Genomic DNA, 27,313 nt, shown 5'->3' with positions numbered 1-27,313 from the left:
ACAGCGCCCCCTGGCGGCGGCGGCGGCGGCGGCGGCGGCCGCAGGGCACTGTGGGTAGGAGGAGGGGCCGCGTCCCCACGTGCCGGCCCGGGTGTCACCAACATGGCGGCTGCCTGAGGCTGCGCCCGCCGCACCGACACCGGAGCGGGGCAGCGGCGCCGCCGCCCGGCCCGCCAGGTACGGGGGGACCCGCGCCGCTTTTGCGCCTCCCGGCGCCGCCCGGCCGGTGGGGACTCTGCGGGCGGTGGCGGGGCAGGAGCGCGGCCTGGGCTGGGGTGGGTTCTGCCGGTGCGGGGAGGGCGGCGCGGACGGGACTGTCCGAGCTCTCGGCACCGCGGGGCAGCGCGGCCGCTCCGCCCGCACAGGGCCCGGCGCTGCAGGGCAGCGGGAGGGTCCCTCGACTCCCGCGGGGGCCCCGGGAGCCCCGGCCAGTGCTGCGGTGGCTGCGAGCCCCGCTGCTCCCGGGCCCCGTTCCCGCAGCTCCCGCCCTGCCGGCACTCGCTGTCCGTGCCCGCACCGGCCCCGCGGGGGCTCCGGCCCGGCCCTCCCGCCCCGGGGCGGCTTCGCTCCGTGCCCGCGCTCGGTGCGGGTTGGGCGGTTCCCCGCGGCCTCCCCTGGGGTCCCCGCATTCCCGCACCCGCCGTGCTGCTGTGTCAGGACAAAGCTGGGTGCCAGGAATGCGGCGGGGAGCGCTGCCCGCGTGGGGCACGGCCCGGGCACCGCCGCCCGCCCCGGCAGGGTCGTTCACGGCGTGCCCCGGCGGGACCGGCCGAGCGCGGACTGCGCTGCAGGGAATGTTGAGGTGTTACAAGAGGGTTTGTGCTTTAATGCGTGATCTCTGAAACCCCTGAAGGTTCCCTTCACCTCCAGAGAGAGGTCCTGGTGCGGAGGAGCCCTCCTGGGTTCGCTGCCAGAAGATGACTGTGCAAAGCTGCTTTGCAGACAGGCAGAGCAAGGAGAAAATTAAGCCAGTAATTGGGTCAAAATGATAATTGTCATAAACATGGAAGGTGCTTCAGCTTCTCTTTTGGAGGTTCCATTTCGCTGTGTGCCATGAGCCCCCGTGAGCAAAGCGATTGCTGAGACAACCCCTCCCGAGGAGAGTCAGGGTGCCAGTTATGGCAGTGATTCAGGAGATGACACTTTTCCCACCTTGCTGGTTCATTTTTTATACTTTAAGGCACTGATGAGGCAGGAATTCCCGACCTTTCCTGCGCTGTATGATTATACACATAGAACATGTCAGGTTGCAGTGTTGGCACTTTGGGGGTCCATTATTACTATCAAATTTAAGTATGAATGAAATGCTGGAGCATTTCATGCAGCCCTGGGTAAAAACCTGTGTGTCAGATGATGTGCAGATTTGCAGGTTTTTTTCTTACAGTTATATTATAGTCTTTGGCAATAAAAAAAAATAAGCTCTGGTATTCAAATGCCCTTTTAAGCTTAAACTTAGAAGTGTAGGACTCAGTCACTTCATCACTGATTTTTTTTTTTATGGTTCTTTACCACAGTGTTTTTCATTATTGGTTCTAAATTGATGTTATGGGCAACTAATGAGTGGTTTCATTGGTCCTAGTATTGGTCGTGTCCTAGGAGAAATGAGAAGATTTCTATCTCTTGCCCTCCTGCAAGCTATTCTAAAGTTTAATGATTCACACTAAGAACTCCCATTATACTTAGATTTACAACTTAAAGGAAAGTCCCTCTTAAAAGAAAACAATCCAGCCAAAAGGAAGTTTGAAACTGCTGACCATGTTTGCTGCTCCTTAGTGTTTAATTCCATTCTGTAAGTGTGGTGGTGTCATAAATATATGAGAAATGGAGAAATTAATACCACCATGTGTATATATATATATATATATATTAGACATAGAATTGTTCCTGCATGCCATCATTGTGATTCAGATTACTTCCAGTTGCATCAGTATTATAAGTTGTGCTGGGACACACTGCTTCCTATTTATAGATCTGTCAGTTTGAGACTCCAATAAAAGGAGCTGTAATCATGCTTTGTCCTTGCATGAATAAGAAGAAAATGTAATCTCTGTAATACAACATTTTCCCTGAGCAGTGACAGCTGGATTCACAAAGATTTTGTGTTTAATTGTGTAAGCAGTGCTAGATGAGGGACCAGAGACCAGGCCCTTCAGGCTAAGTTTCTCTATCTCTCCTTAGCCCAGGGAATCTTAATTTCTCTTCTGGAAAGTGAAATCAGAAGTGTGAAGTTAGCACACACGTGGCACTCAGGCTGTCAGGAAGGGGAGGGTGATTCCAGTGCTCTCAGGGGCGTGAGGAAGGAAGGTTTGGATCCAAATGTCCCACCTTCTGGGTGTTACCACGTGTTCTCACACATCCTGGGCATCCTCCCGCCCTCAGCTCTGTGCTGAATGCAAACTGCAGTTGTTCGTGTCTGCAGAGCTGTCAGCCTGGTGCCTGCTCTGTCAGGCCACCCAGGGGAAAAGCAAAACTGGAGCAGACAAATCTCGTTTCTTTAAAACATTCTGGTGTGTATTTCTGGGAAGAACTGAGTGCCTGATGGCAGAAAACACTGAGAGCAGCCTGATATCACTTACTCAGGGTTTTGCTTAACAGCCCCCCCCTTGGAGTCAGGGTACTGGCTTTTTGATGTGAAGGTTTCACATTTCTACAAAACCATTTCAAATATGAATCTGAAATACTAAGTCATAAATTTTTAAATCCAGGTATATGGTGGGAAGAGCCTGGGATATGCTGGTGCATAAAGAAATGGGAAATTCTCTACTGGGAGGGGCAATTTTTTGGTAGTGGAGAATCTGTAAGTGCAAAATAGGGAATCTGGTTTCTGTGTGGAATGGCAGAAACAGTGTAAGCCTAAATGGAAATTTACCCATGTTATGATGTTAATAACACTCATATCCACAATGTCCAGCCTCTCTGAAAAGGTTCTGAGATAACTGTGTACATTAACATGATGTTCTGAGAAGCCCCTCCATCAGCTAAAATATACCGAGCTGCCTAAAATCGTGTCGTGGTTTGTGTATTTGAAAAGGAAAAAGCCACTGTCTTGGGGGTGGCACTGTCTTGGATGCTGGGTTCCTTCTTCCCCAGCTGATCCTGAATGCTGCCTCTTTCTCTTCCTCCATAGGAGGTCCAGCAAAGAAGCAAGCTGGCATCAAGGAGTGAGGGAGAGTTCCTGACCACAGCTCTTGTTCCTTTGCCTGATCATCTTTGTTGTTAAAACTTCCCTGGTCAGTTTGTGAGAGGTCTTATTTTATACGCCTATCTTGGCCAGTACCGGCTGATTAACAGTGTCTTAAATGATCTAAACTAATTAACATTGTTGCAGTGCCATCCAAAATAATTTGTAAATCCTTTGGTTTGATTTCAGGAGGGAAAAACTATTGTTGCTTTAGCTGAGGGGTCATTTTTCATTCAGAGGTCTGAACCAGGCACAGCCCTGACTCTGGCAGGGGATTGAACATGATGAATTTTTGTTGCAGAGCACCCAGTCCCCAGTTAAGATCTGTGGTGTTTTCTTTGGGGTTGGTGTAGTTATGAAGTAGGGTCTGTTGCTCTGATGGTTTCAAAGGACTCCAGGAAGGGCCAAGGAGTGTATTTTGGAGTTCTCATTTAGCAGGACAGTCTGAAGAGTGGTAGGTCGGGAGACAAGGCTGCCACGTCAGGTGAAAATCAAGGTCAGCATATTCACAGGCAGGAGTATGGTCTGGTCCCAAGCACAGGGATTACATAGGTTTTCTCTCTTCTCCCAGCTCTTAGCTGGCAGTTTTGGAGCTCACACATGCTGGGCTGTAGCTTTGTGTTACAGTGACACAGCATGTAAAGATGCACTTTATTCTGGTGTGAAAGGCCTGCCTTTCCCTCCCTGTGGCCTTGATTTCATGCTCTGCTACATAACTGCAGGCTGGAGAGGAGTCACAGCTCCTCACCTGGTTTTGAGACCTTTGCTGGTCTCTTAAATTTTGTAGCCTTCGGTCAAGACTTGAGTGTTAGCGACCTGTTCATGCAAACACACACATTCCTGCAAAATACAGACTGAACAGATTATCAGTGAAAGGAGCTAACTTGAACAAATACTCCAGGCTGCATGTGGTATGTGACACAGATGAAATGACTCACAGGACGTTTCTGTTTTCTTTCAGGTTGTGCCAAGGAATAAGCCAAGAAAAAGCTTTGTTTTATCCTAGCATGGCAAATGAAGAAGATGATCCAATTATACAAGAGGTAAAAGTGCATTGTGGCAGCAGTGATTGTGCATTAGAATTTTTTATTATTGCTGTTATTAGAGTTCCAGGCGTTCTTAGGTTGCTGAAACAATGTGTCATCAACGTGAGTGGTTATCTTATAACCAATGACTTGCTCTGTGCAAAGAATGATGTTGTGTGGGCCAAGTATGTGGCTCGTGGTATCTATTTTGTCAAAATAGTGGTGTCTGTGTTAGCAAGTTCAGCTCAGGTTTTTCACCTTTGTAATCTTTCCGTGTCAGAAGTGGAATACTGGGGGGAAATTTGCTTCTGCTATTGTGTGGTTCCAGTGACTTCACTGTGTGTCTCCTAGAGCTGAAAAAATTGGGATGACTTTGATGAGGTAATATCTGTTTAATATGAAGCTACAGTGTTTCATGCCTTCTGCTGAAGTGAGCAGTTGTGTTCTGAGTCTGCACGTACCTAAAAGGACTGCTGTGTTCCGAGGGGAAGCCACAGTGTCTTGTCACTTTATGTCTGAGTTTACACACTAGAAGTACAAGGAAGGGCCAATCCCTAAGAAGGAGAAAAACCATGAGAAAAGGAGGGGCAATTGTCAGGAGTGTGTCTAAAATGGCAGCTTCCATATGTCTTATTCATGAAACATCTGAGGATTTTCAGTGCTGGTGGCCAAGTGCAGGTATTGAATCAGATTGGGGATATGGGATGTCTCTTGTCTAATTTAGAAAGATTTTATGCCAAAATACTGGTGATGAAGTTACCTTTCAGTTGTGATGCCAAAGTGAAAACTTCAGCTCCTTGGAGGAAAAAATTCCTCTTTCATTTCACATTTGTTTGCCAAGTTTCCTTGGAGAGGAAAAGCACAACTAGAGCTACTGTCTCCTGCCTCTTCATAGTGGGTGTTTTTTTTAGGTTTGGATTTTAAAAAAGCCGACTGCAAATTTCATGTCAAAGTCAGCAGAGAGGAAACTTTTGACAGGAGAGTCATGAATATGTTTTATGTTAGAATTTATAACGAGAAGCTAATATTATCAGTATTTGAACTAAGGATTATACTTTTATCTGAGGCTCCATCAGTAGTTACAGCTGGCATCTGATGAAAGTTGTTTGTTTTGCTTTTCAGATTGACGTGTTCCTGGCCCGAAGTCTATTGGAGAAGCTGTATCTGTTTCAGGTATTTCAGTTAACTTTTATGCAGTGATAGTTTGTTTCAAACAAATGCCAAGAGCAGTAACTTTCCTCACTGCTTCAGCCTGCCAAGGTCTTGGACACAGATAAGCCTGTCCAGGTCTCAGTCAGTTTGGAGCCGAGGAGTGAGGGGGCCTGTGAAGTTTTTGATCTTTAAATGGTCAGGAGTTCATGAAATGGCTTTGTTTTCCAGTATCCCATTCGCCCAGCTTCCATGACGTACGATGATGTCACACATTTATCAGCGAAGATAAAACCAAAGCAGCAAAAGGTTGGTCGCCATTTGAGTCCAGTCTGTAAAAGTTGTGTTGTGCAGAATGTGCTTAAGGAAAGCACATTGTGCTATTAGGCTGTGTTAACTGTGCAACTACTTACAGGACCAGATCTGTGTGCCTGGGGGTCTGGGAGGTCTTTATTGTGTCTGTGAGGTAGAGTTTAGAGTAAGAGTGGTTTATAAGTCATGATGGAAAAGCCACTGTTTTAATAGAAAATAGAATGACTCAGGGAAACATAGTTACTAATGCTAATTCATTTGGTAGATGCTTGTGTGAATACAGCTTGGTTTAAAAGGTCTTTACAGTATTCAGGGAAGGGTTGAAGAAGGATTGAGCCTTTGAGCCATGCTCTGTCTTTCATTGTCAGTGCAGATCTTGATTTCTCTCCTGCCTGGCTGTGAATCATCAGGAGTCCTTTTGAAATCACTGGGGTTTTGTATAGGTAGTGAAAGTACAGCCAAAGCCAGAGCGATTGCACTTGCTTGCAAATGTATCCCAGAACTGTGGCTGTTATTTTAAAATGCCCTATTTAAAAACTGCAGCAATAGATGTCTGTTTTACTAGAGAATTTGGTTCTGGGAAATGATTGAGGAGAGTGCTTGGGTGAACTTTGGAGTTAGGATGCATGTTGTGTTCAGGAAGTCTTCTGTTAAACTTAGCAAACATTTGCATTGTAAGCATTGTGCAGGCCTTTGTAAATACTCTGTCTCATTCAGGGCCTTGAAACTAGTTCAGTGGAGGAATAGCATAAAGGGGGAGAAAAATAAGCTGTGATACACAAATTTATAAGGGCTTTGGCACACCCTGAGGAAGTATATGTACTGTATGGTGATAGTATATAAATAAAAATGCTATGCAGGAAAATGCTTCGGTTTTAAATATTTGTCTGAAGTTTAAAGTTTTAAGGGAGGAAGTAGTTCTTGTAACTAAAGGCTTGGAGCTTGTTAGAGGGCTTTGACAAATGAAATCAGGAGTAACTATGGAGTCAGTACTAAGTGCTGCAGTCTCTCTGACTTAGCAGAATGGAGGCCTTTGCATCTGAGGGAGTTCATGTATCTCCAGCTCGTTTAAATGTCCCCATCCTACAAAAACCCACATATATGCTGCTCAACTCTCTGCAAGAGATTTGCCCTGTGGATTTGAATGATGCTTGTGTATTTAAATTCACTGTAAACCTAGGGAAATGTTAGGAGGTGTGGGTTTGAGTTTTAATTGATATATTTTGGGGGTTTGCCATGGTAATGAACTGTCTTACCTCTCATATTCTTTAGGTTGAACTTGAAATGGCCATTGATACTTTGAATCCCAACTACTGTCGTAGCAAGGGAGAACAGATTGCTCTCAACGTGGATGGCACATGCACAGATGAAACAAGCACCTATTCCTCGTAGGTGTCCTCTTTGCCCTCCTTTCCTTTTTGTGGGGAGCACAGAAATCTGTGTGTCCACCAGGACTTCTGGGAGAGCTGAGAACAAGTGGCTGTACAGTCACGGGGGCTGCTATGAGTTCTGAATTGCAAACAAAAAGATTAGTGTGTGTATATATATATATATATATGTATATTTGTTGCAGTTGTTGATAGTCCATTTTGAGATATGGTGGTTTCAGACCTTTAACATCTGCATCCCTCATTGCCCTTGGAAGGTCATCTCACCACCCTCCTCTGTCTGCAGGAAGCTGATGGACAAACAAACTTTCTGCTCTTCCCAAGCTGCCAGCAACGTTTCCCGCTATGCAGCTGCTGTTTATAAAAAAGGTAAGTTGCTTTTGCTCAGTGAAACATGCTTACTTCAGGGTTAAGATAAGACCTATTTGATCTTTTTATCTTCAGCCTAGGTTTGATGGAACTCAGTGTCCCAAGAGTCCTTGAGAAGGTCTAGCAAAATTGTAAATATTATATAAGAACACTGTGGGTTTGTGGATGCCTCCAGAATCTTAACAGTTCATGGTGGCCTGAAATAATACACATTTGTAGCATGAATTTATCATTGTTATTTATTGTTATTACCTTCATCTAGTTTTGTCTGTCTCGTTTTCCTGTTCAGCAATTTTTGTTCCTCTTGACTGCCCATGCCATCACAGAGTTTTGCTCTGGTGGTCATTTGAGGTGACAATATGTAGGTTGTTTTCAGTGATGACTCTTTTACTAGGAGTGTCCTGAACTACAGGTCAGGCCTGACCCAGAATGTGGCTCTCTACAAGCTCTGGTATCAACACAAAAAGAAAAGTGATAGAAACAGATCTTGGTCTTTTATATTCCTTTGAAATCCTGAGCACTGGATGAATTTTTCACTTCAATCCCTTTTTTTGTTTTACTGCATTAAACATTTATGCTGAATTGAACCTGTGGCTTTACAGAGACTGGGAGATAATGAAAAGTGCTGTCCTTGAGCACTGGAAAAAAATCAATTTTAACCAACGTTAATTCTCTTTTTCAGGTGAACTTCACCTGACTCCACTACATGGAATTCTTCAGCTGAGGCCAAGCTTCACCTACTTGGACAAGGCTGATGCAAAACACCGAGAAAGAGAAGCTGCTAATGAAGGTAAATACTGTACAAGTTTTGTTTTCTTTTGGGAGGTGAGATACAAGTTCTCTTTATAACTTTACTCATAAGAGTCATCCTATTCTGAAAGTGTTTATTCTGCCAATGTTCTGATTGTTTGGCCATTTCTCAGATTGTTTTGCTGATCTTGTTTTCAGTGTAGCTGCCTAAATGCTTTTGTGGGCACGTTGTGGGGGAGTGGCAGAGGGATGGGAGGTGGTGGGTAGTGACAAAAGGTGGAGGGAACTGTGTCACTGCTGCCACTGCAGAGCTCATGGCATCAGTGTCTCCCATCACAGGAGCAGTGTGGTGCTGTCATACATTGCACAGTTTGGCAAGCTGGGACTGAACCCATGGTTGTGGAGCTCCCAGTGTCCTTTCTTCCTGCATGGACCCCCAGACAGTTCCAGCTTGGCTTTGGCTCTTTTATTGCAGGGGTGTGCTTATTCTGGTGTGTTTTTTGGCAGGTGGTGATTCATCCCAGGATGAAGCTGAAGATGATGTTAAGCAAATTACTGTATGTCCACATTTTCCTTTTTGTGATGGTTCAGGTCAGAGTCACGAGACAGAATGAGAATTCACAGCCAGACAAAAGGACCTCAGTTAGTCCTGGTGACCCTGGGCTTGGGAGGGGGGATGGACTCGCCCTTATTGCACAGGCATAAAGGTGGCACTGAGAGCAAGGGTTGGAGCCAGAGCCCCGTGTTTGTTACTTATGTACCAAATAAATAATGCAGGTGGGGTTTTTCCTGAGGGTGCTGGGGCTGTGTTTAATGATGCCCAAATCTCCAGGTACGATTCTCCCGCCCTGAGACCGAACAAGCTCGTCAGCGGCGTGTCCAGTCCTATGAGTTCCTGCAGAAGAGACAAGCAGAAGAGCACTGGGTTCATCTCCATTATTATGGCTTGAAGGTAGGTGTGGGCTGGCTTTGAGGAGGCTGCCTGGGCCTGAAGGCTCAGCCGAGTCAAGAACTGTTTTTAAATCTGGGCCCATGGGAATCAGGGAATCAAAAGATAATGAAGCTTGGAGTGACCCTGCAGTGCTCTGTACCCCCTCTGCTGGGTAATGCTTTTGGGGTCTCCACACTGCAAAAGGTTGAAGACTGAGAGTTGGACAGACATAAAGGGGGGTCTGAGTACAAGAATCACTCAGGTCTTGTATTACGAATTGGACTCTGTGAAAGACTTGAAGAGCCCAGTCAGTGGAGTGTGAGAGATGCTGTTTGTGTGACCCACATCCCTGTCTGTCAGGAGATTTCAAAGGCACAGCACCAGAAATGTTCCCACATCACATGAGCACTGCACAAGAAAGTGAAAGCAGAACGTCAGTTAGTGAGGTGGAACACTTGAATGGTGCAGTAATGACAGGGGGGGTCGTAATTTGGAATGAGAAATCCAGCTCTCTTGGCATTTTGCATGTTTTCAGGATGTGATAATGACAGTTGTTTTTTCCGTATCTCCAGGACAGCCGTTCGGAACATGAGCGCCAGTATTTATTTAGTCAAGGTCATGGCCTTGCTGAAAACACAGAATTAATTAAATCTCCCAGGTAATGGTTTGATGTTTTCCTACAGAAATTACAGTCATTTGTTGGGTTTTTTTCAGAGTAATAAGCAGGTATATTCTTTAAAAGTCTTCTTTGTTAATTCTATGCATGATAAAAATTGAATTGTTTAAAAAAATAGAGAAAGAAACTAGTTTAAAACTCATTCAGGTTGCTCTCTCTTTGTATCCCTCTACTCTGAGATTGAAACTTCTTTTCACTTGGGGTTGTAGCTTCTTGTACATTATCACAACCCCATGTTATTGGGACTGGGCATACTGCAAAGGAAGATGAAAACAAAAGCTCCCTCTGGTTAATATAAATTGATAATCTGAAGCCAGTAACTTCCACTGATAGAAAATCTCATAAAACTTTCTTTTGTGATTTGTGGAGACAACTGAAACTACTTGAAATGTGTTTGTGTCTTTTCTTGGTGAGTGCAGCTGTACAGGAGCCTTCCTACAATTCAGTGATTCCCTGTGATCTGATACAGCCATGCCCAAGTGGCAGGCTCTGGCTCTGTTCAATGGTGTGGGTGTGTTTCTCTTAACATTAAACATCAGTGGATCAGTGGAAGGTGTTCTCAGGAGTCTTTTGGATCTGATTCTTTCCTCACAGGCACTGGTAGTTAATTACTTGGGTGGGAGTTTTTGCTTGTTGTTGGTCTGGTTCTCTGTCTGCAGGATCCCTCCAATTCCTGTGTCTGAGCACCTGTGTTTAATGTATTTACTGTGCAGATCCTCTGTTTGGACACCTCTGTGTATGGAAGAGCTGGGATTCTGGCTCCCATTTATTTCATTTCTCTGGGCAGATGAATGTCAATAGCTTTTACTGGTATTGAGTTTACAGAGGAAGATGGGAAAGGAAAAGGGGAGAGCTCTCTTCAGACTGATGTTTGTTTTGTAGATTCACACAAGCAGGATTACTCTAAGAGAGAAATTACTGTACTTAAACCTGGGAGGCCCAAAACAAGCATTTTAAGGATGTGTTTCCTTTTCTTCTAGTGAATATTTAATGATGCTGATGCCTCCAAGCGTAGAGGAAGAGAAGTAAGTGTTTGTACATCATGTTCAAAGTCCATATTGGCTGGATGCTCTTTTTCATGGGCTGCAAATCTGTTTGTTTATCTGCAGTGACAAACCAATGGCTCCAAGCAATGTGCTTTCTATGGCCCAGCTGAGAACTTTACCCCTTGCTGATCAGATCAAGATCCTGATGAAGAACGGTTTGTAGCTTTTGTAATACATTTGCACTTTACTTTGTGACTTTTAGCTGCCTCAGATAAGGTGCCTTTCCCAGTATTACCAGTTCTGTTGCCTCACCAGACAAACTGTCTGGCTCTCTCATTCTCTGAAGAATCTAAAGCCCAAGCCTTTCCTTGAGAAGAGCAGTGACAGTCGGTGTGACTGCTGATCTGTACATCTGCAGTCAATTTACTCCTAGAAAAATTTCTAATTTGATGATACCTTTCTGGATACACTTATTTCAGCAGGTATCTGCTGGAATGTGGGGTCTGAGTGTGAACAACGTGCACTTTGGCACTTTCTGGGAAGTTTCCAGCAATACACACTTCATGAGTGTCATCTAGGAATTTAATTGTCTCTTTAGAGTTACTCTGTGACAAGAGCAAATCCTGAGGGTTTTGCCTCGGGAGCTTCCTGTCTTGACAGGTGTCTCTATTTACAGCTATTGCCAAAGGCATAGATTTATTTTTTTTTTAATTATTATTTTGTTAATACATTAATTTGTGACCGGTTAAGCCAGCCAACTTTGATGCAACTCGAGCAGATATTTTTAGAACAGAAAATGCCTTTAGCACAGGGAGGGACTTAGAACTTAGGTTTTTCCTAAGATAAAGCCTGGACCGTGAGCATCATAACTCACAGCTGGTGGATGCATAAACCTGTGTCTGTGCGTTGAGGAGGCCGGGGTGTGTTTGCCTTGCAGTGAAGGTGATGCCGTTCGCCAACCTGATGAGCCTGCTGGGCTCGGGCACGGACTCCACGGCCGTTCTGCGCTGCGTGCAGCAGGTGGCACTGCTGGTGCAGGGGAACTGGGTGGTGAAGAGGTAAGGCTGGGCTTTGTCCCTGGGCGGGGCCTGGGAAGAGGTTCGGGACAATGGGCTTTGTGTGCTCACCCTCGTGTCCCAAAGCATCCCTGCTCTTACAGCGCTGCAAAGCCTTGACCGCGTGTCTGCTGCTCTTACTGCAGTCAGATGTTTAGAATTCAAGGGGTTCCTTAAAAGGGGAAAGGATAATGCCTTAGTACCCACCCCAGTCAAAATTATGGCTGAGCAGTGATGTCATCTGTGTTTGCGTTTCAGTTATGTCAGGGGTTTGATGTTGTCTGCACTCATGTTCTCTTGTGAGAGAGCTGCCCTGAACTGTTCCAGAGATCAGTGTCTGCTATAAATACAGAAAATGAAACCCATGTCAGCTGGAGTATTTCTTAGCAAAATTCATTCAAGTAAGGATGGGCTTTGTGCAGTCCCCTGGCTGTTCATCAATGGATGCTGCTCCTGTCAGCTGAAAACTACACTCTTTACCCCTTTAATAGATCAGGTGTAGGGGTACTGAGTGTACCACATGGATTGGATTCTTTATCATCCTCCCATTTATGAAGACAAAGCATCCCACTGGGAATTAAGTCTAAAATGCAGTATGATTTTTTTCTTGTTCTTGGGTGGAGCCTTGCATGCAGAGAGTTACAGTCTCTGGAAAAGGTGTCTGTGTTAAGATGAGTGGCAGCAGCTCCCAGTGCAAGTGTGCCAGCAGGATGGCTCAGCCATTGTGATACAGGCAGTGTGACCAGTTTTTACAGCAACCCTGCTGTCCCTCCAGCTGTTCCAAAGGAAGCTGGAAACAAGTTAAAAGCCACTATATTAACATTCAGATTCTTTTTAGTTTATAGCTGATTCTTTTCTGCTAGTCTGAGGAGGATGTGTGTGTGTAGTGGATGTGGTGTTTGGGGTGGGTGGGCACAGAGCAGCACATGCACACATCAGAGAGGGGACTCATTTCTGTGGCCTGGGTAGCATCAAGATCATGAACCTGGCTTGGATGGGGCTTTGGAGAGCAGGACACGTCATCCAGTTGGTCCTGTAAGCAGACAAGGACTGGGGTAATGTTGGTCTCGAGCAGGATGTTTGGCAATATTGTTCTCTGAAGCTCTTGATTGCTGGGGAGGAAATAAAAAACTCCTCTGCCTGTACCTCAGCATTTTGGCTGACTGCTGCCTTCGGGGCTGTGTACCAGGTGAGCCAAAGCATTTCTTAGGATCATCCTGGTCTTGTTTACGCTGATCCAAAGGAGGCTTTGCAAGAACAAAGCAGAGCTTGTAGCTGTGTTGCACACACCTGTAGCCACAAGGCTGTGCTTTGCTGGTATAAGCCTTTCTGCACAAGTGTAATTGCAGTGGTGTAATTACACCAATATTAATGCCTTTAATGAAAACCATGCTTTGAGTGAAGGTATAATTTAACAGCAGAACAGGGAGGGCATGTTTGTTATGTTAATCTTCACCAATGCCAGTAACTAATCCCTCTTCCTTTTTAATTAACAGTGATGTCCTGTACCCAAAAGATACTTCTAGTCCCCATAGTGGAGTTCCTGCAGAAGTGCTCTGTAGAGGGAGAGACTTTGTTGTAAGTATTAAAGTCTTTTATTATATAAAACAAAGTTTGTTGTTTTTAAAGGAAAACACAGGTGAATTTTACCTGAGAGGCCACAGCATTGCAAAACTCTGCTGTTCTGCTGAAGAAAGGTGTTTCCTCCAAGGAAGTTATTTGTGCTTTAATCCTGAAGGTGTTGTTACAAGTCTGTCATGGGAGTGTTGGTGTAGGCTGACACTGTGGCTGGCTGGCAGGTTCAGGTCATCTGTCATTAGCAGTATTCATCCCTTTCTAACACAAGCTGTAGAGCCACTATCACATTGCCCCCACAGTGCAGGGCTTACAGAACAGCCAGGGCTGGATAATAAAGTGCTTGTTTCTCCAGCTCTATTTCTGTGGGCACAGGACTCAGGAGGGCAGTGTGAGGGCTCAGGAGGGCACTGTGGGTAAGCCTTGTTCCCCCTTCAGCATGCACTGTTGATCTTTAAAAAGGACTTTATTCCCCAGAGCTGCTTAATCAGTGAAAGGACTTTGTTCCCAGGCACCTTTTGTGAGCAGTAGCTGCACATGGAAGCTGAAATGAATACAGGTCTTGTAAACACACACATAACCACAGCAAAAAGGAACAACCTCTGCATTGTATTTGTTTTCTCTAACCATGGAAAGAATTAAGTTCCTAAGTGGTTCCTAAGTTCATAATCAGTTTATGGCTTCTGCACCATCAAATTGAATCTGGTGAGTGTGTGGCTCTCATTTTTCTCAGTCAGACTCTTTTTGCAGAGTTTGCTCCTGAGATTTAGCTCTGAGCAGGAACGTGCTGTACGAGAGACTTTAAGTGTATTACAGTACTAGTGTGAGATCAAACTGATGGTGATTGAGGCTGACTTTTGATTGTGTCTTGATGTCTGCCCAAGACACTGCCATATGGAGACCTGGATTCAGGTGTGACCCAGTGACATAAGTCTTTAGGACACAGCAGATTAGGTGGCAAGTTAAGTAAGCAGGAGTGTTTTAACATTTAAGATGAAAAGATAAGTTATTTTCATTTGAATTATGTCAAATATATCTTGTGTGAGAAATGGATCTGCGTTGATCTTAAGGATGGGTGATTTGCTGATTGGTGCTAGAACAAGGAAGAAGTTAAAATGTTAGGAAATAGAAAGCATCAATATTTCTGGCTTTCAGACAAAGTGAAATGTCTGCTAATAAGGCTCAAAAACAGCATGTAGTGCTGTATTGCATCCGTGGAGAAAATGTGTTCTAGCTTAAAGAGTGAACTTTCTTTGCCTGAATATATTTGTGTAAAGTAATTAATAACATTAAAAAATATTTATGGCCGGTAGTGACTCTTAGTGTCCACCTGTTTGATGCTGTACTTTAGGGAGGAGGAAAAGTAATTCATTTCTTATCTGAAAGCTTCTGTTTTTCCCCAGGTTCTCACATTCAGGGGTCATGAGTATCCTGGGCCCTGGCTGAATGTAAAGGGTGTAATGAGAACTGGTTGCCTCAGAGCTGTTTGCAGGGAGACTTAATAGATCTATTTCCTTTGGACAGCAGCTTCTCGTGCTTTAAAAAGGAAATGCCCTGTGCCCTAAAGTGAGTGGGGTGGTGTTTGTGGGCAGAGAGAAGCTGAGTGGGAGAGGAGGATGCAGAGCTGACGTTGGAGGCAGGAAGACGTTGGCAGTAACGAGATTTGGAGTTCTCAGCAACATTGTTAATACACACAGACTGAAAGAGGTTGGAGCCAGTTTAAATGGAGACAGGAAGAAATGGAAGGTCATGTTCAGGCAGTTCTGCCCAGCTCTGTGTCCTGTCACCTGCTCTCAGCAGCTGCCTCTCAGGGTGTTGGACTTGAGGAGCTGCTCTGCAGAGCACCAGCTTTCCTTAGCTGGGGACAGGTGTGGGAGTGAGAGGACATCTCAGCACAACTGGGAGTGACGGTGATGGCCAGGGAAGGAGGGGCTCTGCGTTAACAGAAGTGCTTCTCTAGGTTGGTGCTGAGGTGTGTGGGAAGCTGAGCCTCAGCTGTGCCTTTTGGAGTCCCAGCATCACTGCAGTGGGGTTTTCTTTTTGTTTTGAAGCTAAATGGAGTTTGAGTTCAAGAGATCCTTCATAGCTTTTGCAGTCGTAGGTTCACCAAGGCACACCATGGGCTGTGGAAACTTTTGAGACTGTGTTCTTGGCCATTTGAGGACAGAAGGGGCCAGAAAATGTTTCTCCTTTACCTGGCTGAGAATCACCTACTTCCACATTCTTGAAAGGAATGGGGGTTTTATTTTTCTGGTAACATCATTGACCAGGGTCATTCCTAACTTCAGTAAAGAACTGCTATGTACAGCTCTGAGGTTTTTCTCCTTTGTTCCCTTCCTAGATGTGGAAGTTCACGCAGGACCGCTGGGTTGTGAGAAAGGAAGTAGCAGCAGTTACAAAAGTGAGTGTGGGTTGTTTTTTTTTTAGTTCCTGAATCAGAAGTTGGTGGTAAGTGTTGGGCATTGTATGGGTGTCAGCAGTGGATGCTGCTCAAGCCTTTGCTCAGGTTCCCAGTGCCTGCACTGCTCTCCAGGCACGCCTGCATTTTGCACGGGTCTGGATATCTGCTCTTTCTAGAAACATTCTGAGCAGCTGCCACAGTTACCACAGCTCCAAGACTGGCCTGGTAACTGAGCCACTGGAATGCATCCTGTCCTCTCATCTGTCAGAGTTTGGATTGGGCAGACTGATGGTGCACCAAAGCAGATGAGAGCTTGTGCAGCCCACGCTGGCTGCTGTGCTTTGGGTGTGTTAGAAAAGAGCATTTCTTCTGTTGGCATGTGCCAGTTGTCAGTAATGAATAAAAACTTTAAAGCAACTCAGGCACCTGAATATTCCGTTAAAAGTGGCAAATGAAAGAGAAACATGAAGTAAAAATGACAAACCCCGATTTGGTTAAAATGTGGTAAAATGATAAATCACGAGTCAATTTATGCACAGATCATCTATTTTTGGAATGTAAGATCCAGTGCTGCTTAAAAAGCTGGGCATGTGTAGGTGCAGCACGTCTGGCCTGCAGCTCTAAAATAAGATTAACATTGGAGAATGTGCTTCTCTTCACCATCCAGTCTTTTCATCTCAGTTTGGAAACTCCCTTTTCATCGCAAAACATGCCATGAGCTATTTGACTCTGGATGATTAATCACCACTCTCTCTGAAGTCCTGTGCTTTTAACAGTGTGTGAAAGTGTTGGTGCTGCAGAGAAGGATGAGTATCTCTGACTGAGCTGGGTGTGTGTCCGTGGAGGTGCCTCACATGCACTAAATCAACCCAGCTCTTCCTGTCTCATGGCACACTACCCATTGCTCCAAATGTCCTGTAAAATGTAAAGTGACTTCCATATTATCTGTGCTTGTTCTTTTTCTTTTAGCTTTGCCCAGAAGATGTGAAAGACTTCCTAGAGCACATGTCTGTGGCAAGAATAAACAAAGGTTGGGAGTTCATGCTCCCCTACGATGAAGACTTTGTTAAGAAGCATCCCGACATAGTTCAGAGGCAACACATGCTGTGGATGGGCATTCAGGCCAAGTAAATGACTTGTTGTGTTTTTGGGGAATGAGCTAAAACCAGAGAACTATCTAGTACAAAAAGGTTTTGTAGACATGGATCAGTAATTTGATCTGCATTGCCTTGAAGTTTCTCCTTCACAGGCCCAAGGCAGTGGGGTGGTGGGGGTGTCACTGGTCATTCAGATCATCCCTAGTTCTTGTCTCCCTGGAGAAATGGAATGTTCTAGATAATGGCTAAAGCTGGCATGGCTGCATGCAGGCACAACTGAAACTGCCCTGGTATGTTGTGTCTTTGTCTTTCAGATTAGAAAAGGTCTATAACCTCTTAAAGGAGCACTTGGCACCAAAGAAACAAGAGGCACAATCAGGTAAATGGGATTGTGCTTGGATCATCTTGAAGCACATGCATCCATCCATATTCCTGAGTGCTGGAGTTCCTCTCTGGTTTTGAATGTGATGGGGACTGGTCTTGTTCAATGTTTTTTCTTTCTTGCTGTTTCCTCTGGGTTATTTGAGGCAGATCTTGGTCTGTTCTGTCATCACTGGGATGGGGGTGACACAATCCCATGAGTAGCATCCTTCTAGCAGAGCAGGGAGGATTCCCTGGCACTGGGAACTTGCTATTTGACACTGTAGAATCAGCTGCTTCTCTTATCCACTTATTTAAGGCAGCCTGTGGGGTGTAAGCAGCTCCTGAAGAGAGGACAGACAGGGCCAATGCACAAGTAATTCTCACCTCTCAGTTTGCAACCTAATGTGCATGAGGTGATTTTTTTGAGTTCCCCTGATGAGCTCTGGGCTCTCTGGTGTGGCTGAGGGCGAGCAATTACTGGAGGATGTGTTTGGCAGGGGCTGGAAGGAGGTGTGAAACTGTCTCTGTTTGACATCCTTCTCCACCGTGGATGCCAGTGGGGATATTAGAGGAGCTGCTCTGTAATCCTAAAAGATGGTGAAAACTTGAGATTCCAGAGAGTTTTAACTGGGCATTTGGCTCCTTGCCAGGCACTGGAGCCAATGAGGAGCATAAGCAGAACTGACAAACGAGCACATGAGTCCATTTCAGTGCCCTGTGTCTGATCTGCTGGGAAGGATTAGGTGTTGGGTTATTTGGAGAGGATGAGCAGCCTCACAGCAGAGGAGATAACAGTGTGTGTGCTGGGCATGCTTTTGCCTTAAACACAGCACTCCTTGCCTTGGCATTGGGACTGGATTCCTCTGCTGCCAACATGCCCCTTCCCTTCACCTTTGAATAACTGGGTGTGAGGAGAGAGAAGAGGTGTGGGATAACATGGGAAAGAACTCCCTCCTGTTCCTTTCTCCCCATTACTGGGTAATGACCCTCTAAGAAGAGGGTCTCAGGCTCTCACACTGTGCCCCTCATGCTGAAAGAGGGTTCAGGTTCACTATTAACCCCTTCATGCTCCTCCCTGTACCTGTGGGACATGCCAGTGCTGGCTCTGGCAGTGGCTGCAGCAGGGCCCACCAGCCACTAGAGAATCCTAAAAAAAAAAAAAGAAAGTTGTTGGACAAAGAGGCATTTGGGTCACAAATGAGATGTGTGAGCAGTCTGTATCCCGTTTTCCTAAATTGTGGAAAAGGCCCTGGTGATCAAACAAGTGCACTTTGTCTTTGCTTCAGGTTCCTTAACTGGAACACTCTTCCCCAAGCATTTGGCTTTAAACAAACAAACACACACCCCTCAAAAAAAAACCACCACAAAACACCAAAACCCCCTGAAACATGTAATGTAAAACCTAATCAACAGGCTGGGCTTTATGCCTTAGATTTCACAAGCAGATGATGTTTCCTGGTTTTATTTCACCAATAGTCCTTCGAGAAACATTCTGCGGCACCGGAGCCCTGGTTACGGTGGGATTTTTATGGCATCTTTTGTTTCTCACCAGCTCATCCGTTGCTGGTTTCTGGGGAGCAAAGGGTCAGCATGGCTAAAGCAAAAGCCAAACAGAACTACGGGCAGCTGGAGAAGGAGCTCCAGAGGCAGAAGGCGGAGATGAAATCCAGCGACACCTCGGCCAAGACGGACGTTCCCAGTGTCCGCATCAAAGAGGAGCCCGTGGGTGCCGAGGAGCCCATGGACACCTCAGCCTTCGAGGGCCTCAACAACGGGCTGGTGAACGGCCTGCACCCCGCCCAGGGCTCCCCAGAGCCCGTGAACGGCCACCTGCCCGGGGGCTGCATCGACCGCGTGGCCCAGGAACTGAAGGCCTTTGTGTCCTCCACCTTTAAGAAACAATTTGTGCTCACCCTGAGCGAGCTGAAACGGTTATTTAACCTTCACTTAGCCAGTCTGCCTCCAGGACACACGTTGTTCAGTGGCATTTCGGACAAAATGTTGCAGGACATGGTGTTGGACACTGGCTGCAAACAGATTTTGGTGCCTGTAAGTATGGGGGTTTCCCCTTGGTGTACTTTGGGGAGGGGTTTTGTGGGGGGCAGTTAAACATCTGAGCTGTGAAACGTGTGCCTCCTGTGCTGGGGGACCTGAGGAATTGATGTGCTCAGAGTAACTGTCCAGTGTTGGACCTGCTGGAATTCTGTCTGGTGTCCTGCTTCTGTCTGGCCCTGCACCTTGCTCTCTTTGCTCTGTGGTCTGTGCTCAGCTTGGTTGTCTTTGGGGCTCTGTTTCCACGTCCAAGGTGTTGGGCCACAGTGATTCACTGTCCCAGCTTGGTTAACATGATCTAAGGCAGCCCCAGATTCCCATCAGCTCTCCTGGGATTGCACAAGCTCCTTCTCCCGGGGACAGGGACACAGCTGGGAGAGGAAAGGTGACATTGAGTGCCTGGGAGCAGCGAGGCACACCCAGCAGGGCCTCTGGGAAGCGACAAACTGTACATGCAGCAGGTTTCTTTGGTCAGACCGTTTCCTCCCAGGCTGTGCAGAGGTGTCTGGTTCTTTGTCTTTATGGAAATGACATGTGTGATTGCGTGAGACAGAGCAGCTCTGTGTGACAGCAGATTGCTTAGGAAAGGAAAAGGAGTCTGGCATCATGGGAAAGAGCCTAGAAGGAAATTAATTTTACAAGACATCTGGCACTGCTGATTGGGTTGCAAGCAGAAAGAGCTTGGGAGCAGCTGCCTTTGGGGGGAGAGGAGAAGAAACGTGTGAGCTGCTCAAAAGGGCAGGAAGCAGGAGAGCCTGGAGCAGGGGAGCTGGAACTTGGCTAAGGAATAAGGGTTCCTACAGGGGGCAGAAGTAACATGTTCAGTCGTGTGCAAAGTACATGTTGTGGCACCTGGGAAACAAGTAACAGACTGTAAATGCCACTGGGGAGAGCACTGATTGTGGTGCTTTCTGCTTCCTCTCCTGACGGCTTCCAAATCCTGGGGTGGTGCTTGCCTGGAACTCTCAGTGCTGGCCAGGCTCTCCTCTGCACCTGGTGTAATGTGTGTGTTTGCCATGCTGCTGGGAAATAGCTGAGGTCATTCCTGCTGTTCCTTGGGACTGGAAATTGTTTGCTTTGGAAATTTGGGGATTTGAGAAATTATTTCGTCCACGTGAGGAGTGAAAGTGAGGTGGTTTCTTTTTTTTTTCAAAAAAACCAAACTAAAATCCTGCTGAAGAGAGGTGGCTGGGCATTTCCTTCTGTCTGGAAAACTGTCACAGGAGACCTGCAGAGGTTCAAAAGTGGTCACTGGAATGTCTCTTTAGGAGACCTGTATTCTGCTGGCCCAGAATTTACTGCAGCCCTTGAGCCTGTGCTGCTGTCAGCAGTGTAAATCCTTCCCTCCAGCCTCCCCTCAGTGCCCTGTGCAGATGGCAAAGGTGCTGGGGCTGGTTTTACTCTTTGCATGGGCTCAGACACTTTGGTATTTCTTGATTGTTCCCCTGCACAGTTTTGTCAGAACCCAACAGGGCGCCTGAACTCGGGGAAGGCCTGGAGGGTTGTTTAGCCTGGGGTTTCATAGTTAACTCATTAGTTTTCTGTATTTGAAAGTGCTTTGGTGATAAAAATCAATGATCTGAGGTAATTAAAATGATGTTCTGTGGGGGGTGAAGACACCCCTGGCTTGAGTACTGCCCTATTACAGAAAACATGTGGCTGAAAATGGCCATTGAAACCTTCCCTGGGGAATGCAGGATTTATTAGAGAGCTGCCCAACTGCACCCGGGGTGTTTGTGGGGAGCCAGGAGAGGGACCAGGGCATCTGCAGGGAGGCCGTGGGGATGCCTGCAGGGAACTGTGCTTGTTGTGCTTTGTACCCTCCTCGGGTGGGAGGGAAAGCAAACACTGGGAAACAGCAAATCCTGGGCAGGTGCAGCCAGGAGAGCACAGAGAGGGGAGGGGAGGGGAGGCATCCTGGGCACACTCTGGTGCTGAGCCTGGGCAGGCTGAGCCTGGGTCCAGCCCCACGGGAATCCTTTGTGCAGGAATGTGGCTCCCGAGGATCTACACCCATTTCCTGCACTCTGGTGGGGCTGGCTGGCTCCTGCCAGCTCCCTCCCCATGGAGTGGCAAGGTCCTGCTCAAATCCTGAGGATATTTTTGAGGCCTCAGGAAATGATGTAACTCCCTCCTGGCTGGGGTGACAGGAGAGGGTGCAGCCCTGCTCTTGGAGAACCCTTCAGGCTGGTGCCAATTCCAGGCTCCTGGAGAGGGGAACTCAACAGTTTACCCCTAGGATTACTCCAGCTGATATGTTTTTTTCTGGCACACTCAGCCCTTCCATCTGGTTTAGCTCCAGCCCTGCCTGGCTCATTGCTCGAGTGAGACACTCCCAGAGCCCAGAGCTCCTCCCAGGGAGCTTCCCTTTAACGTGGCAGCCCCGGGGACTGGGACAGCAGTGGGGATCCCGAGAGCCCTGCTCCAGCTCCAGGGATTGGAGCAGGAAGGGGCATGGCCCAATCTCTTAAAGATTTTAAGGTAGCAGAGAGTTGTTTCAAGGTGAGGCTGGAGAGATGAAGGTAACATAAAACAGCAAAGGGGCAGTACGTGGCAAGACAGTGAAGCTGTTTGGGCAGAGCTTTGTCTCTCCAAAGATTCCCTGGTGGCATTTCCCACTCCTGTGAGCAGGGTGCTGTTGGCACCAGTGCTTGCAGCAGTTTGCAGAGGGAGGCTGAACAGCAGGAGGAGATTCTGTGGGTTTTTCTTCCCAAATAAGCATTGTGTTTGTTTGGAAGCCGTTTCCTCCCAGAATGGCCGGATAAACACAGCTGTGTTTCAGCCCTGTGGCTGAGGCAGGAGGAGTTTGCACTCCTGGGCTGTGCTGTCACCTTCTCAGAGCCTGGCAGGTTGTGTCTGGATGCTCCTTGTGCCCTGCATTTGCCTTTCCTGCTGCAGCTGCTGTCTGGAGGGAACCTGAAGTATTTTATTGTATCTGTGCTGAAAGTGTAGCAGAGATTATTCCTTAAAAACAAGTGGCCTTACAAGAAGAGAATTATGTCTGGTTCTGCAAGCCTAATAAACCTGAATCCTGGCTCTAAACCAAGTGTAAAACCTTGTTATATTGCAGCCATTTGGACTAACCTGAGAGCAAAAGCTGCTAATCCCACCAGGCAGCTCCCTCTGGACAAACCCCTTCCCCTTTGCAATAAGATCAGAGGCAAAGCATGAAAGGAAATGCTGATCTTTCCCTCTGCCATGCACAAGTCTTTTGGTTGCTGTGAGGGAGGCTGGGAAGAAAGGTTTGGCTTGTCCTAGCAGCCAGGATTGAGGGATCCTGGGACAATCAGGACTGGCTTGTTAGCTTGTCATAACTGATTGATTTAGGTCGTCTGGGCGGTGAGCAAGGAATAAATTGTGAGTGACAGACAGGAAGAGACCTGTCAGGAGTGAAGGCATATTCCTGCATTGCTCATTAGTCACTGCTCCAAGGGGAACTGTTAAGGCAAATGGATGGTATTTTATTTTTGCAGAGTTTGGGGAGGCAGTTGTGTTCCTCCCTGCGTGCAGGGCTGGGAGGCTCTGCCTCAGAAAGCACTGATGTGTTCCTCTAGCTTGGCACGTGGGAAAAAACCAAACACACAAACCCACTGGCATTTTTGGAGCCTGAAATGAGCAAATAGCTGGTTCACTGTCCATCAGTGTTCAGCCTTCTGCTGTCCTGTGGTCTGCCCCAGAACAGAGATGACAATGCATCAGACCCACTGTGTTGGCAGTAACCCTGACCCGGGATTAGTGAGGCAGGTAAATGTGGGATAGAGTTAAAACCTGCCCCTGTAAATGTAAAAACCTCCAGAAAGACCCTGCAATGCACTTGGTGCTCTCAGCTGATACTGTTTTGGACGGTTGTTCCAGTTCTCATTACGTGGTAACCAAGGTTTTGATTCAGTAATGGGTGTCCAGGGATACAGGATCATGGAATCATTAAGCAGAACTCATTAAATAGCTGTTATTTTTAACAGCTTCTTGTTCTCAGTTTCCTCCACAGACTGCTGCCTCACCAGATGAACTAAAGGTCTATGCACTTTGGGAAGCTGGTGACACTTATGATCAGGTAAAGATAAAATAAGTGACATTCACAAATATATGTTAATTGAGCACTGGGCATTGTTTGAATCCACGTTTCTGGAACTAGTACAGCAGGTAGCTTTGCTCTTTCCCTATTCAAGTGTTGAGTTTCCAGCTGAAAGGAAGCTCTTTGCTCACAACATGTTGGTAATCATGGCAGTAACAAGCTCAGGAGGCTGTTCCTGAACCTGTCAGGAGAAAGGATTCTCCAATGGACTCACACCAGGATCCAGTCCAAGCTTTTTTTTTTTTCTTTTGATGGTAATGCAATGTAAACCAGAGACTAACTGGTGTTATCTGTTGTACCTGTACTCAGGAGAGGAAATCATTACAGCAAATGTGAGCATCTCCTGCTCTGAGGGTAAATGAGGTGAAAGGGAAGGTGCCTGAAGAACTGCAGATGGACAGTGCAATTCCTGTGTCCGTGATCTAAACAAATTTTTATAGGAAAGAACAGCCCATCTCCTGGCTGGAGTGGACCATGGGAACTCCTGTGGAAGCATTTGAGGGAAATACATTGTAGCCCCCTGTTCATCAGGTTTTGGTACCTTTGGAGGTGCCCCAAGGCAGGACACAGGTGCAGGTTGGGCCACAGGGTGTGGGGATATCCCTGCAGGGCACTGCCGGACAGCAGGAGTGTCTGGGATGGTGTCAGGATTATGAAGCAAGAATCCCCTGATGCAGTTCAGAGAATGCTCTGTACAGAGTAAGGCACCTGCAGTTTTGATACCAAGAGAGGAAGGATTGTTCTCTGTGTGTTTATGACCCGTTTTCTTTTAAAGCATCGCCAAGTTTTGCTTGAAATCTTTTCGAGAAACTACCGAGTGCGCAGGAACGTCATCCAGAGCCAGCTGAGCCAGGAGTGTGGAGAGGATCTCAACAAGCAGGAGGTGGATAGAGTGTTAAAGGTAAGTTTCTGTTCAGTTTGATCCAGTCAATACACGAAACTTAATGCTGTTTGAGATTATATTTTACCTTGAACTGACAAATGATAGGGATGATGGAACAGCTGTTGTTGGAATAAGCCTCTGTATCAGCTTGTTTTCTTAAAAATGCACTTGGTCTCGTTCTATCTTCTTTCCCTCCAAGGAGCAGTGGCTCACACAGTATTCTGTGTTACTGTAACAAATCTCCATTTGTCATCTTGGAGCAGCAGAGTGTAGTAAATGTGACACTTGAGTTATTTTTAAATATTTAATTTTAAATAATTTTGGAGGTGGGAGGGTTCTGCCCAGTGTTCTGAGTTACCAGCTGACTGTGGCTGGGCAATGCTGAAGAGCACAAGTGCCACATGTTCAGAAGGAAATGCATTTCATTCTCTAGCTTTGTGAAGAGCAAAACCAGCAGGCAAAGCAGTAGCTAACACATCTCATTGTGAATGTTTATTTGAATCCTTTCATCTGTCTTTGAAGCTGCACCACTTACTTGCTCAAGAAGTTTGAGGTATAAAGTACAGACCACACAGGCCATGACTTTAAAAGCGGTGCAGGATGGCCAAGCAGAAAGTTGCCAACTAATGTAATACTTTAATCATTGTGGCTGGGCCCTTGCTCCCTGTCACCCACTTCAATAAGACGAGTGCTTAAGTGCTTTTATTACATTGTGATCTGCAGATGAATAATAGCATCTTTGAAGAATTACAGATCTGTTGCTTTGATAATAAGCAAACTGGTCTTGCTTGAAAGAACCTGGTTGTCTTAGCAGTAAAATAAGCTCAGCCGTTTCTGCCTGCTCGACAGTATTTCCTGTGCTGGGAGAGTTGTCAGCAACTGCACGAGCTCAAGTATCAGCTCTCCTGGAACATCCAGACAATGTACTGGCATTAGTTTTTCATGATGCTGTTGCTGTTTAACAGGTCACCAATTTCTAGAAAAAAATACCCTCCCCTAAAAAAATTACGCACAGTTTTTACGTAAAAAAAGAGGTCGTTGTGTGACCAGCCTGGTGTTATCAGGCTTTATTGCCCTCAGGGCATTTGTCACAGGAGCATGGGAAATCTTTGTTTCTGAAATAAAATTTAGAAGTATGATTTAATGAAATAGGAAGAATTCTCTGGCTTCTTTAAGCCACAAGAGAGTGGATTCCTCTTTGAATGAAATTGGATTTGTTGACTCCGATTTCCCCGTCTGCCTGTGCTCCTTTTTTCATACACAGAGGAGCAGACTGACAGGGGTTGTGTTTTTGTATCTGCAGAGCAAGTCTGCAAAACCTCTTTCTGAGCCTCCACACAGGGCTGGTTTGTTTGTGCCATGCACAAGTCCCAGAACTCCAGGAAAAAAGATCTGTTGAAGCTGCACAGCGTCAGTTGTGTGGCAGCCTGTGTTGAATTACCTGAGTGGGAGGGTGGGAGCAGAAGAAAGAGAGGCCGTTAGCTCAGAACTCCAGAGCCTTGGTGCTCATGGAATACAAACAAGGAAATGAGCCAGAGACAGCCCATTTCCTGCATCCTCTGCCTGGTGCTCCCCCGCTGGGAGCATCACACGTGGGCACAACGTGGCTCTGGGGCTGGGCAGTTCACTGTCACAGAATGGGGTTTTTTAAAAGGCTTTAGATCCAGCGACTGTTCCCCCACTCCAACCCTGTCCTGCTGCTCCCTTCAGCCTCTCCCTCTGAGCTTATCCCTCCCGTGCTTATCCCTCCTTTCCCTGGTCCTCTGCCCTCACACAACCTTCCCTCAGCTGTTTCTGCCCCCAGAAGCCACCCCAGTTCCTCACTGCTGTGCTGCCCTTTGCCCTCTTTGTGACCTCTCAACCTTCCCCCAGCCGAGTGTCGCCTTCATTTAAGGGGTCTGGTCCTCAGGGTGGAGATAAACCTGCACTCCAGGTCCTGTGCATGGAGAGGGGCTTCTTATTGATCACTGTCATTGTCCCAGGGCCAGACAGGGGTTTTCAAGACCTTTTAGAGTTTAGAATCATAAAATCATCAAGGTCAGCAGAGACCTTGAAGATCATCCAGTCCAACCATCAACCTGTTCCGATGCCTGAGCACGCTGACAGAGCCTCTCCCTGTCTCCCCAGGACTGCTGCGTGAGCTACGGTGGAATGTGGTATCTAAAGGGGACGGTGCAGTCCTGACAGCGGTGACAGCTGCCAGGTGATCGGGGACACAAGAGGAACCTGCAGCGGTGGCGCAGCCGGAGCAATGCCGGGCCTCGGGAGGGGCAGGGTCTGACCTCCCGCGGGGCACGTGGGCATTGCAGACCGTCACCGGCACCCCAGCACTCGCAGTTTGTGTGGGAGCAGCCGGGAAGGCACGTGGGACCCTGTCTGCAGCTTGAGTAATCTGGGATTTCTGATGTATTTCAATTCTCCTTCTGTTCCATTACAAAAAAAAAAAAATAAAACAATATAGCGACACAGACATGATGGAAAATCATGGTCTAAAACTTTATTTTGTAAGTAATGCCAATAAATTAAATTTGTTTACAAACATCCCAGTTTTTGTTAAATCCCTGGATGCTCATACCTAAGTGAGCATTGTCATAGCCCTTGCAGCCCTCTGGATAGAGAGCAGGTAGTCACGTTCATGGGAATGTCAGGCCTGGGAGGGGGGAACAAAATCACTGTCTGTGAACTCTGTACTGCATTGCAATTGTTCTCACCTGTTGTCTGTGAAATGAGTTATTTGGAAAAGTACCTACATCTGAAACACAGGGAACAACTACTGGATTTCTTCTCCTGGTGTGGGGTTGGTTTGAGGGATGCTTTGTGTTTCTGAGTGAGTACAGCGAGGTAAGTAACCCAGGGCACCCTCTGGAAGGCATCCAGCTGTAGTTACCACACAGCAACCATGTAAAACCTCTATTTTGTGTAATTTTTAAATAAAATTTTATCTCAAAGGTCAATTCTACCCCGCCTTGTATTTGTCCAGGGAGAAGCAGAAGCGGCACCGGCTCCTTTCACAGCCTGAAGTCTTGCAGAGGATGGCGAGGTCAG

At 46.7% G+C, this 27,313-nt stretch overlaps 1 protein-coding gene across 2 annotated transcripts; it reads left to right on the top strand.

Annotated features, from left to right (window-relative positions):
* Positions 1-66: 66 nt before the first annotated feature.
* On the top strand, positions 67-27,222 carry POLR3E (RNA polymerase III subunit E). Of its 2 annotated transcripts, XM_050317180.1 has the most exons (21): positions 67-177; positions 4,143-4,224; positions 5,329-5,379; positions 5,587-5,664; positions 6,940-7,055; positions 7,342-7,424; positions 8,107-8,214; positions 8,682-8,731; positions 9,007-9,126; positions 9,678-9,763; positions 10,762-10,806; positions 10,891-10,982; positions 11,705-11,825; positions 13,319-13,400; positions 15,739-15,798; positions 16,768-16,925; positions 17,210-17,274; positions 18,811-19,307; positions 23,287-23,364; positions 24,161-24,286; positions 26,396-27,222. In XM_050317180.1, exons 2-21 carry the CDS (start codon positions 4,189-4,191, stop codon positions 26,450-26,452), a joined length of 2,109 nt encoding a protein of 702 aa, XP_050173137.1. In that variant the 5' UTR covers positions 67-177; positions 4,143-4,188; the 3' UTR covers positions 26,453-27,222. The 2 variants fall into 2 exon arrangements, with proteins under 2 accessions (XP_050173137.1, XP_050173138.1); XM_050317181.1 differs by lacking the exon at positions 26,396-27,222 and having other exon boundaries at positions 23,273-23,364.
* The last annotated feature ends 91 nt before the right edge of the window (positions 27,223-27,313 follow it).

This window comes from Myiozetetes cayanensis, unplaced genomic scaffold (genome assembly GCF_022539395.1).
Source record: "Myiozetetes cayanensis isolate MyiCay16 unplaced genomic scaffold, myiCay2020 scf20-37, whole genome shotgun sequence".
Lineage (NCBI taxonomy): Eukaryota > Metazoa > Chordata > Aves > Passeriformes > Tyrannidae > Myiozetetes > Myiozetetes cayanensis.
The sequence above is the reverse complement of the archived record's forward strand: the minus strand, read 5'-3'. Positions and strand labels throughout refer to the sequence as shown.

What these genes read in the sequence shown, in the direction of transcription:
- POLR3E (XM_050317180.1), top strand. Translation starts at nt 4,189, where the DNA reads ATGGCAAATGAAGAAGATGATCCAATTATACAAGAG. An exon ending in TGGATGGGCATTCAGGCCAA is followed by an intron (nt 16,926 to 17,209) that starts GTAAATGACTTG and finishes TTTGTCTTTCAG; the next exon opens with ATTAGAAAAGGTCTATAACC. An exon ending in GCAAACAGATTTTGGTGCCT is followed by an intron (nt 19,308 to 23,286) that starts GTAAGTATGGGG and finishes TCTTGTTCTCAG; the next exon opens with TTTCCTCCACAGACTGCTGC.